At 29.9% G+C, this 13,043-nt stretch overlaps 1 protein-coding gene across 1 annotated transcript; it reads right to left on the bottom strand.

The window, feature by feature from the left end:
• Nucleotides 1-173: 173 nt before the first annotated feature.
• On the bottom strand, nucleotides 174-11,479 carry LOC143062907 (small RNA 2'-O-methyltransferase-like). Its single transcript, XM_076234725.1, has 7 exons — nucleotides 11,319-11,479; nucleotides 8,947-9,204; nucleotides 5,571-5,818; nucleotides 4,644-4,826; nucleotides 3,747-3,915; nucleotides 2,235-2,437; nucleotides 174-1,486 (listed from the first exon to the last, which is right to left on the bottom strand). The coding sequence occupies exons 2-7, from the start codon at nucleotides 9,175-9,177 to the stop codon at nucleotides 1,264-1,266; spliced, it is 1,257 nt and encodes a 418-aa protein (XP_076090840.1). The 5' UTR covers nucleotides 9,178-9,204; nucleotides 11,319-11,479; the 3' UTR covers nucleotides 174-1,263.
• Between the last annotated feature and the right edge of the window lie 1,564 nt (nucleotides 11,480-13,043).

Below are 13,043 nucleotides of genomic sequence, written 5' to 3' on the forward strand. Positions count from 1 at the left end.
TTGGCAATCATACCACATCTTCTTCTCTGTATTTTTTACAGCTTAATTGAAGGATAAGAATTATATATCATAATTCCTTGTCCTTCATATTTAATTAATACATTCTGTGGAAGCAAAAGTTTTTTTGTTGTTTTTTTTTTGTTTCTGGAGAAAAAAAAGTCAAACAAACTAAATAAATCAATCATTTTTATATCCAATTATTTTCAAGAAACTATACAGTACCAACTTACTAAATAACAAACTAATACAACAAATGATACATATAGAACTTGCTGTTCTAAAAACTAACTAAACAATTTAACAATACAATAAAACTTTTTAATACATGTATAGTGTATATCTTTCATAAAAATTCTCAACATTTTTTTAAGATTGAACTTTGCAAATACCAGAAATTCAGTGGAGTATTTCTTAAAAGTTAGGTTTCATAATTTTCCGTGAAAAGAAATATCCAGAAGCTTAAAGTTATTTTTTTTTAAATCTGAATACATTTGTGTCTTTACATTAAGTGTTTGGGAATATATTAATTTCAAAATCAAAACAATAGCAAGTAATGAAACAAAATGAATTTGAACTATGACTGCCACTGGCGGATCCCCTTTTTTGGGCTATCAATGCATTTGAATGGGGACATGTAGTTGGAACACCCCCCCTTGTCCTGGGTAAGGAACCCCCTTTTTAAAATGGCTGGATCTGCCCCTGACTGCATACTTCTATGATTATAAAATGTACTAGTATAATAAAATTAATTTAATTTCAATGAAAGGCTTTAAGTCATTACCAATTTTACAAAGCATTTAAATCTTGTGTCATAATTTGTGTCATATAAATGCTTAAAACATATACTCCATTCATCATTAGTGTCTTCTTTTTGGTTGTAACTGTTTTAAAACATCCATTAAGGAGGTACTGTATTCATTAATTTCATTTGTATGGTTAAATAAGAAGTATATAAAGATTGTGCTATATATGTCTCGTCTATGTATTTGTTTGATAGGTCATAGTAAAATGTAACTGGCAGCAATTGTATGATTCAAATGATTTTCCTGAGTAGCTATGAATACTAACATATCTTGGAATGTTAATCCCACATTTTCTCAAGTTTATTTATAACTTCCTCAGTAACTATTTCGTCACTGTGAGATTGGGAAATTGTTTTCCTTGCTTCATCAGTGGGTTCATCATCATCTTCATACAATCTCTGGTATCACCTTTATCAATGACATCACTGAGTAACCATGGATACCAAAACATCACTGGATTTCAGTCCCAAATTTCCTCCTCAAGTTTGTTTACAGTTTCCCCAGTAACAATTTGGGCACTGTGAGATTCCAATATTGTATTCCTTGGTTCATCAGTCACTTCATCATCATCATCTTCATCATCATACCAACCTCTTGTATCACCAGAATACAGTTCTACACAAACACAATCCTCATCTTTGTCATTCTTTGATAAGTCATAATTCTTCTTAGAGAGAAATTCTCTTCAAAACAATAGTTATATTTTTTAAAATAAAATTATGGTGACCTCTTATATTTATATATTATTAAAACAGAAATGTTTAGCAAAATGACATATAGTTTCAATCAAAATTCTGTCGGACAATAGATTTTTCAGAATATTCAATTTAAAACAAAACATATGTATTTTTCACAGCTTTTCACATTCATTGAATATATTCACAAATTTTTAATTCAGTCTTATCTTTTCAAAATATATTCACAACTTATTTATAATACTGAAGATAAAGGGCTGGACATAATGTGTATATAGACATCTGTCTTTTGTAGAAGACTATATCTCTAATTCTTACTCGATATATCCTTTTCCTAACATATTGATTAATTTTTTTTTAATCAACATGTAATTTGTTTGATCTCAGTTCTTCATTCTCGAGTGGGTAAATATCGTATCACACTCGATACAGTGGTAGAATCTATATTTATTAACTTCTAAATTTTTTTTATATATTTTTGTCATTTTTTTTCTCTATGTTTGCTGTGTCATTGATGTTTACCATACATTTCTTTCAATCATACAAGTGTGGACACAGATCAATGTGGATAATTCAATCATACAATCTATATATATAAACAAAACCAAAGTTTATATTTTAATTAAATCAATTATTTCTCAATTTTAGGTTCAAGGTAGTTTCATAGCACTTTGTATCATGGTTTTCCTATGAAATTAGAAATCTTTTACACATTAAAAATGGTATATCTCCTTACCTTAGTTGATCAGAATCACATAAACTTTTAATTGATTTAAAAGATATCAATTTATCAATGGGTATAGAAGCTGAGGTTTCTTCTTCATTATAAAAGTCAGTACACTTGGACATAAAAGACAGTACATAATTAATTTCTGATGCTAAAATGTCCTCTGGTTCTCTCTGTTCAATATCTTGATGAGGATAAATGCTTTCTGCTACCTGAAATTGTAAATATTATAGTTTGTGTACAGAATTAACAATATTTTACATTATGGCTTTTTTACGAAATTTTCCTTTGATCTTACTGACTGATAATTTCCTTTCTCAGCACAGTAGAGTGAAATGATAAATTATCGCTTGAAACTAGGGGCCCACGTGCTGTTGTCAATGAAGTAAAACAGCGATAAAAAGATTATCATTGCCCATCTCAACTTGATTACTTTTCTCACTTTTGCCCTACAGGCTCAAGCAAGAAAAACCAATCTCGTTGAGAAGATTAATAATAATCTATCTACAACTAATGCATGGTTTGGTAAAAACAACTGGAAACTTAGGAAAACAATATACAGTTGTGGCCCACTGAGGAGTTGATTATCCAAAATTGTCAACCCGAGTAAGGTTATTCCACAAGGGCTTTAGCCCAAGGGGAAAACTCTTACTCGGTTTTACAATTTTGGATAATCACCAACTCTATGGGCTATAATTGTTTTAATATACTGAAAGAACAGTTTCAAGTTTCTTCGTCACCATTTTGTTTATTTATGTCTGTGACATCACAGTCATTTGCATGGGAGATAACTCTTGTACCAATCAAGAAACTCACAAGGTTATTCCCTGGTGAATAACAGGGTTATTCACTGCTGGTCTAAATTTTTAGGGTTATTCGTCCTTCCTTGCAATTAAATGAAAATTAACTGAATTATGCCATGTCACGTGATAAAATTTTACACAATAGAATTGTTCGAAATATATTTAAGGTATAATAATAATCTATAACTAATGCATGTAAAAACAACTGGTAAACTAAGGAAAACTATTCAACAATTGAACTGTTATTTCTTATCTGTTTTTGGTTCTGTAAATTTGGTTTTATTGTTGAGATGATTCTGCTAATTCAAATGTCACAATTTTGATATGCTATTTTGGCATCTATGAAAATAATAAAACAGAATCCTGAGAATGAATTTACTAGTCTATAACTTTATATTTTGTTTTGCAATGGATCAAAAGTTGTTATTTTATTATTTATGAAATGTTCCCTTAAAAAAGAAATTTAAATTTATTAAAAGTTTATATGTTACAGGAATCTCAGGTGCTATTTCCAAAAATTGGATTTGGACGAAAACTCTTACAAATTTTAAATAATATTCATGCTGAATTTAGTGTTTGTACTGTTTAAGTAATAAAAATCATACATTTTTACACAGATGGAATAAGATACTAATCTTTAAAGCTTTTCAAAGAAAAAGAATACAAAAATAAATTGAAAGAAGTACTTTTAAGCATTTTAAATATATTTAGGATTTACCAGTGAATATGTTTCTTGTTCTACATTTGAGTTGATTTGTGTTTTTTCTCCTATTCTAGTGAATACAGCTGCTTGGGAACAGCTACCTAGAGATTGTGCATCAGCAGGTCCATCTCCTATACCATGAAATTTACAGTCATATCTGTATTTACCACAGATGTCATTACACCTGAAACATTCATATGACTTTCATAAACAAAATATTATAAATTCAGAAATTAAGGCAAAGTTTGCTATGCCTACGGATAGGTTTTGGGAGAAAAAAAACCTCACATTTAAGTTTTCAAATCATTATTTGTATGTTGCATTTTCTCTAATTGTAATAATTAATTTTGGATCGTCCATCGTTCAAAAAATTGCTACAATAAATGCAAACAAAATGTTAATTTTTTTACATTACAAGAATCTTTGTCAGTTTTCAAAATTTTTGAAATTTGGTAACGTTAACGAAATTGGGTAAAAGTTACCAAATTAATTAAATGAAGATTTTACATTTTACCAGTCAGAATTCTAGAAATTCGTCTGTGGATCCTTCTAAAATTGGTCCGAGCATGCTGTTTTTAATTTATAAATGCCAAAACCAAATAAACAATGAAGTTAACAAATTTTTTAATGGTTCAGTTAATTGTTATCGAATTTGGAGATTTCCAGAACTGATTTGACTAAATTCACTAAAATGTAATTTCCTTATCATGCTTATGAAAATAAGGTAACTAAATGGAAATGGGTCAATTACAAATGTTTGGTTGCAGAAAATTTAAACAATTACAAATAAAAGAACACTTAAAGTACAGGGATAAAGAAAATGCAAATGCATTTTTTGCATTTTGACCTAATGCATTCAAATAGCATTTTTTTCCTGTAAGATAAAATTCTGTGTTTGGAATGTAAACTAACCATGTCTGAAATTGTTCCCTTGTCCATTCAAATTTGTGATCATAATGACGAAATTTTCGTGGTCCTGGAAATAGCTGATTAAATTCAAAGTTAGGCGTTGTCATGACAACAAACTTGGGACATATACATTCAAATACCATGGTGATGACATCTTTTAAATCTCTGTCATACAAATGTTCGATGCTGAAATAGAAATTATTTAATTACCTGGTGACGTAAATTAAGAAAGGGATGGATTTCTTGGAACAACATGTTTTATTTGTTCTTTCCTCTACATTAAAATAGAACTGAAAAAATCTATATTTTTTCACTTTACAGGAATTATTAGTGGCTCTTACATATTTGTAAAAATATGCTAGCTTTCCTATATCAAATGGCACTTAACAGAAGTTAAAATTTGTAGTGAAGCATTTAATATTTGAATATTTATCAGATTATATTTGATTAAAATGAATAAAAATTTCATATTAAGGCTCTTGTGGAACATGAACACATCCATATTAAAATACTAAAGGGAGGTAATGTGAAGGATTGCAATTTACTACCGCTTGTTTAATTTCAGTGAGTCGGGATGGATAGCTATAAATCAGAAAATAAGACTTTTACAATATGTGTGTACTAAAAGAAAACTTCAATTGGTGTGAAAAAGGCAAGTATTCTTTTTTAAACAATGGATGACTGGATAATTTGATATATGCTAACTATAAATTCAGAAATTATTCGATGTTTTATTATTGGGAAAAAATGTGATAGGATTATAATCCCAATAATCACATTTTTCTTCAGGGAATTGAACAGTATTTTTCTCAATATCACAAAAATTCCAATCGCATTTTTAGTCTAAAACAACAAAATTGCAATTAATAAATGCATGCAATAATTTCTGAATTTTACAGTACTTAATTTGTTTCCCTTTATTGAACTTACAATTCAACCATAGTAACTGCTTCATAGTCCCTAAATCTGGTATCAAATTTTGTTGCACTGCCATCAAAGATTTGTACATGTAATGGGTTCTTCCTCTTCTGGAGGTAGTCATAACAATGAGGTCTAATTCGACATTTATTGACCTCAAGTGTAGATAAATCAATATCAACAAGACTTATTCTTAAAAGAGTTATAACTTCTTTCAAGTGTCGAAATATCCCACATTCAGAACACCCAAAATCCACAACCTACACAAATAAAATGTTATTTTTTTTACAAAATATATTCATTGTATAATTTACTGTCAATTCATAAATGATTTTATTATTGCAAAATAGGAGACAGAGTTATAATCACAATAATTTAAACTCTCATTTTGACTTTGTAATATGAATTAAAAAAGGATTTTTCTCAATATCACAAAAATTTCAATAGCATTATAGTCTAAAGTGACTCAATTGCAATAATGAATGCAAACAATATTTTCTGATTTACAGTATTTATAATGGTATTGTTTGGTGGTATGTTTACTTGGTATCTCATAAATACAAAATGTAGCCAATGATAAAAAGCCTAAAAAGCAACAGTTTATTTTACTGTTACAGTCTAATGAAATACAGTTGAACCTTATATTTTAAAGAAGAGTGTGTGACAATGCAACAAAAAGTAAAAAAGAAACTTTAGATTTTTATTCAGATGTCAATGGGAAGATGAAAAGGATCACTTCAACTAGGCATTGCACAACTCTTTTTTTTATTTGATTAAAAAAGACATTTTGACAAAAAAGGTAGACTTTCACTAATGTAATGTAGACACATATGGTCTTCATATTTTTAACAGATAGCTAAAACAATTAATTAGGCTTCAATTATGAGCATACAATTAGACATCAGTTTGGCAATGTCAAATTGGCAGCAGTTTAGTACAAGATGAAAATTTTGGATCTGAATTTGAGACTGCAACATCAGATTGGATTTCTTTTGAGGGTTAAATATATATATTTCCATTAGAGACCATACATAGATCTGAATCTTACATATGAGCCAGTCCATGCGAAAAGGTACAAAAACGAAAAATTTACGAAATTCTAAAAAGTGTGCATAATTATTGGTAGTAGACTTGTGATTTATAAAATCATTTACTTTCCCTCATATCATCAAGCTGTGAGCTACACGCACCTGCGAGTGTTGAGACACCCCCCCCCCCCCTAGTTTTATCAAGATTTTTAGTGAATTATTTCATATATTTCAATCATTTTCAAAGTACAGTTTAAATGGCTTGATTTGCCAATTGATAACGTTAAACCTGGTAGCAGTGGGGATAAGGCTCTCGCTTACGATGTGGATATCAATGCAATCAAACCGGGCAACGGTTCGAATCCCGTGCAACTAAGGTTGATTTATATAATATTAAATAACTTAACTTAACTTAAATTTCAATTTCTAAAACACAAGATGTCATAGTTTTTGCATTTTCCCTCATGTTTTAATGTTGTCTTTCTTTCTTTAAACCTGTAGAACTGACGGAAATTATTGACTTTTGTCTCTGTAGTGTCATAATTTTTTGTAGTTTCTGGTCGGTATAGCATTAGTCCGGGGAACAAATGATTTTACACTTGCTCAAATACCAAAAATTCAGATATTTCTACGTCTTTTTCGGTTTTAGTTGACAAATTCGGGATAGAATTGACAATCTTATGAATGTTTACATTAATGTAATTTTTTTTCGGATAAAATCGTTTTTCAAAAATACTATAACAAACTTTGATAACGTGTCCTGTAAAGTTTACCAAAAGGACTTTTTGTACCTTTTCGCATGGACTGGCTCATATCATTTTCAAAATCACAAAAAAACAAAAAAATCGAAATTGCCAAAAAGCAATGAAATATCGAAATACTTATAATACTTCATATCTAACGTTATAATTTAATGCAAATATTGACATATAATTATTCCTAGCAACTAAAATTCTCCCCTTAGCAACCGTACACCAATCAGCAAAAAGTCCATATTCCAAATATTTTAGCAACGATTTGAAGTTTCAAATGGATTCGGCATATCTCAAAACATCTAGTTTGCAAAAAACACATCTAAAATATGTTGATTTTTTAAAAAGTTAGGGCGAAATCACTCTTTTACTATACATAGGCTTTGCTTGGTACTTTTGCCGATATCACCTATATGAGCCAGTCCATGCGAAAAGGTACAAAAACGAAAAATTTACGAAATTTTAAAAAGTGTGCATAATTATTGGTAGTAGACTTGTGATTTATAAAACACATTTACTTTCCCTCATATCATCAAGCTGTGAGCTACACGCACCTGCGAGTGTTGAGACACCCCCCCCCCCCCCTAGTTTTATCAAGATTTTTAGTGAATTATTTCATATATTTCAATCATTTTCAAAGTACAGTTTAAATGGCTTGATTTGCCAATTGATAACGTTAAACCTGGTAGCAGTGGGGATAAGGCTCTCGCTTACGATGCGGATATCAATGCAATCAAACCGGGCAACGGTTCGAATCCCGTGCAACTAAGGTTGATTTATATAATATTAAATAACTTAACTTAACTTAAATTTCAATTTCTAAAACACAAGATGTCATAGTTTTTGCATTTTCCCTCATGTTTTAATGTTGTCTTTCTTTCTTTAAACCTGTAGAACTGACGGAAATTATTGACTTTTGTCTCTGTAGTGTCATAATTTTTTGTAGTTTCTGGTCGGTATAGCATTAGTCCGGGGAACAAATGATTTTACACTTGCTCAAATACCAAAAATTCAGATATTTCTACGTCTTTTTCGGTTTTAGTTGACAAATTCGGGATAGAATTGACAATCTTATGAATGTTTACATTAATGTAATTTTTTTTCGGATAAAATCGTTTTTCAAAAATACTATAACAAACTTTGATAACGTGTCCTGTAAAGTTTACCAAAAGGACTTTTTGTACCTTTTCGCATGGACTGGCTCATATCATTTTCAAAATCACAAAAAAACAAAAAAATCGAAATTGCCAAAAAGCAATGAAATATCGAAATACTTATAATACTTCATATCTAACGTTATAATTTAATGCAAATATTGACATATAATTATTCCTAGCAACTAAAATTCTCCCCTTAGCAACCGTACACCAATCAGCAAAAAGTCCATATTCCAAATATTTTAGCAACGATTTGAAGTTTCAAATGGATTCGGCATATCTCAAAACATCTAGTTTGCAAAAAACACATCTAAAATATGTTGATTTTTTAAAAAGTTAGGGCGAAATCACTCTTTTACTATACATAGGCTTTGCTTGGTACTTTTGCCGATATCACCTATATTATATTCTGTGATTTTAGGAATTTTATACTAATATTAAAATAACTTACACTATCAGGTTGCAATGTGTCAAGGATTTCTTTCACAAAGGTATATCTCTGTATGTATAAAGGGGGATAAAATGAAGGTCCCCCCAGGTTGTTCTCATTTTCACTTTTATCAGAAGTCTTGTCATCAAGGGGTGACTCTTCTGTTGGGGATGCAGTAATGGATTTCAAATCACTAATCTCAGCGGGTTCCTCTGTGGAGAATCTTGGACTAGTACAATCATTAGCAGCCATATTTACCAAGTTTTCTTAAACTACAATCTGCAAATTGAAATTAAATAAATTGTTACATATTTTTTACAACTGCAATGACATTTTACAAAATCACATAGAATAGAAAAACAATACACTGTTGCAATTTGTTGGTGACAGGGTTATAAAAAATAATCAAAATCTGTTTACACATTTAATATGGAAAAGGTCCTTCTGGGTATCAAAAAAGTATGTTCTACAATTCAAATTGTTTCTATGGCAATAAATGTATGAAGCTGAGGCATTTAACATGTTTAAGCTTGGTAACAAAATTAGTTCTTGATTCTGAATAAAACGGCTGTCTGACATTTGACCAGCAAAAAAAACATAAAGTAAATCTGACAAAAAATATAATATCTAACATGTTTAACTGATGCTGGAATGTGTATTTGGTACAGAAAACTGCTCAATCAATGTTATATAATTATATAATTCATAAGATTAACAATTCTTCTTAAACACTGGATTCCACTTTAGCTCTGTTTGAATAAAATATATATTGAATAAAACATTTATAACACTAGTTTCAATATCAGTATCCAAGTTAAAAAACATCAATTATCGGTCCTACTAAAAAGCGCCTGGGAGCGCCCAAGAGCAAACGGGAAAAGAAAAAGCGCCTGGGGAAGGAAAATTAGCGCCTGGGAGAATAAAATAATAATATCTTATATTAAACAATAATTTTTTTCCTTAAAAAAATAATAATCATTGCTTGTTTTGTCCTTTAATATAAATGGGGATAAGTACGATGCTACATCTTAAGTTTTGTTGCACTTTTACATTTTAGATTTCAAAATTGTATATATTAAGTAAGTAAATAAATATAAATAAGAGTATATAGAAGAATCATGAACTAAATTGTCCTCGATCAGAAAGTATATTTTGCTGTTCAAAAATAATCAGTGCCTGAGGTCTAATATTTTCACATCTGCATGGTGAACACTTTTTTTATGCAGATGCTGGTATAGATTTATTATATTTTTTTTTATAAAATTAAAACTGTTTTAATGGCTATCCTTATCAGGGTTTAATGCTTAGTTTTGAATTTAAACCAAACTCCTGCTTTTTACTACCTTGTTTTAACTAAGGTACATGTATAGTGCTGCTTTATTTGCTGATTTATTATGTGTACATGTAACTCTTTTTTTAATTTTGATTAAATTAATATTTATCTGTGAAATTTAAGTTGTTTTTTACATTTTTCATTTTGATATCGTTTTTGAAAAACATAAAAGACATGTTTGATGTCTTACATTTTATAAATCTTCCGCATAAACTGTTATCCATTATTATCTGTCTTCCGAAATAGTATTCATATATTATTGTTAAAATTGAAACATTCATACTTGTTGTTGTGCTTTATTACAAATGTCTATTATCTGAATTTGCAAAATACTTGTCTAAAAAAATCCAAAAAAATCTATGTGCATAACTTATTTCACCAACACAAAGTTGTCTCATGCCAATAAAATATCTCTATATTTTCCCCTGGCACTATTTTTTCTTCCCCGGGCAATTTTTCTTTTCCCTGGGCGCTTTTTCTTCACCTGGGCGCTCCCGGGCTCATTTTAGTAGGACCCTCAATTATTCGTTGAATTGGGAACTTTTTGCTTATAGGATAATTTTATAGAGTTCATTTTTAAATCAAAATTGACAAATATAACAAATTTAACAAATATCTTTGATTATTTTTACAAATCTCTGAAGGAAAAAGACACATGTATGATATGAGTGAAATTAATTGTGTAAGATGGAACTTGTATTAATTTCATGAATTTGGTCTGCCATTGTACCTACTTCACCAATCTAAGAAAATGGTGCAAATGGACATGCAGCTTTGATCTGCATCCATGCAATTCGACAAGTGCTTTAAGCAAATTTAAAACAGAATCAACAGATCAAGTACAGAATTTCCTGATGCAAAGGGGACCATTTTATGTAGTTTTAATCCAATAAACATACTTAGGTTGTCTTTGCTCAGGCAATTTTATTTTTTAAAGTTGACCATTTACAAGCAACTAAATACAGCAGGGTTGATGGTAAACAAGTTTAATGTTACCTTGAACTAAGCTCAAACTGAAACAAGTGATTGTGCATATTATTATTACATGTAGTATTATTACCTTGTCCTTCGTCTCTACTCAAAGTGCCTAAATGTAAATTCCTGTAAAAAATTCTAACGTCAAGGAATCTTCTTAACCTAAACTTTGTTTAAAGGCTCTTTGAATTGGGATGTTGCTTTACACACATGTGTTTCTATTTCTGTTTCTACTTTCACTTTAATTTTGCAACTCGGAACTTACTGTACTTTTTCCATGAGATTGAAAATTCGAACAGAACTTCCTGTTTACATGTTTCCAAGCGGCAGGTATTTCATTCAACTCAATATCTTGAGCATGTTGAATATCTTGGTAATTATGTGACATGGTATAGCCAACGATGTATATTAGATATTTATTCTCAAAACAAAATTTATCAAGTTTTTTGTTTTATTGATAATTTCAACAGTAATACAATTTTTAGGTATATTTTTATTATTGACATAGTTCATCAGGACAAGGATTTGTAACTTGTTACATGATATACATACTCATTATACTATACAAATCTTTGGTCTTTGAAACAAGTTAAATAGTGAGCTACTGCTCATTGATGATCCCCTGCTCAAATATTTCGGCAAACAGGGAGTTGTTGAGTGATGAATCTGAAAATGCATCACACTGTAAAGCTGGCTTTTTTAAACCCTGGAAACAAATTTAAGAAATCCTTGTATTGTAGTTCGTGAGAAAATGTGACAAAATTTTCATCTTGACTATCTTGTGCAATGTTGTGTAAAATGATACAAGTGTTCAGTAAAAATGAAGTTCTGATAACACATCACACTGTAAAGCTGACTTGCACTATATCCCTTTCCTCCATTGAAATTTTTGTTTTGCATACTTGATTTGCATAAGATTTTTCAACAAAATATTGAAAATATGCTTTGAAGTATTAATGCATTGCGAAAAACAAATATTCAATCAAATAAATTTTAGTTGAATATTCTTATGAATATCCTTTTCATATTCGACACAAATTTTATTAAGTCTGATGCAAAATTAAACGAGCCAAATAAATTTTAGTGAAAATGTTGGGTACAACATGTACCACCTTTATTTCTAGATAGTAATATTTCTGTGTTCAATTTAATTTTACAAACTAAGTCAGAAATCTAGACAGTATGGACAACTTTTAAGTTTGATGCATTTCCGTCAAAAACTTTGGTTTTAGTGAACATCATTCGTGCGTTAAAGAGCGTCGTCATTTCCGTTCCAATGTTTAGCAGGTGGTTGGACAACTATGATGGTATATTGCACGAATTATTCAGCAAATTGAATTATCATAATTGACAATCAGCACTGCTGTCATTAGGGAATTGTGATTAAGTACTATACAGGTACATGTACAAATGTAGATGCATAGAAAATGTCACATACATGTAATATGACTTTTCATCTTCTTAAATAAAAAGACAACTATCCTGGATCTCACCTATCTTCTATTGCTGTGATGATTACAATATTATCTTATTCTTTTAAAGAGATATATTGAGGGTCTGGAATAGTGCAAAAACCTCTTTCACAGGTATGTGTACATGTAGCACCTGTCTCATCTAGATCGCTATTTGAAAGTCTGTGCTGCTTGCCCCAAAGAACCTGAGCCTCTTGAACAGTTGACTTCAAAAAACTTTTCTGTGATTTTTTCCATTGTGAAGATTGAATTTTATGGGAACCTTTATGATGTTATTATTTTGATATTATGAAAGCACTTTTGAGATCCAGGATTCTGATTAGAATCATCATGGTGTT

This window comes from Mytilus galloprovincialis, chromosome 2 (assembly GCF_965363235.1).
Source record: "Mytilus galloprovincialis chromosome 2, xbMytGall1.hap1.1, whole genome shotgun sequence".
Lineage (NCBI taxonomy): Eukaryota > Metazoa > Mollusca > Bivalvia > Mytilida > Mytilidae > Mytilus > Mytilus galloprovincialis.

Excerpts from the sequence above, each read along its gene's own strand:
- LOC143062907 (XM_076234725.1), bottom strand. The coding sequence starts at position 9,177 with ATGGCTGCTAATGATTGTACTAGTCCAAGATTCTCCACAGAGGAACCC. Across the intron at positions 5,819-8,946 it reads ACACATTGCAACCTGATAGT|GTTGTGGATTTTGGGTGTTC; the intron begins GTAAGTTATTTT and ends TTATTTGTGTAG. Across the intron at positions 4,827-5,570 it reads GCAGTTACTATGGTTGAATT|CATCGAACATTTGTATGACA; the intron begins GTAAGTTCAATA and ends TTTCTATTTCAG.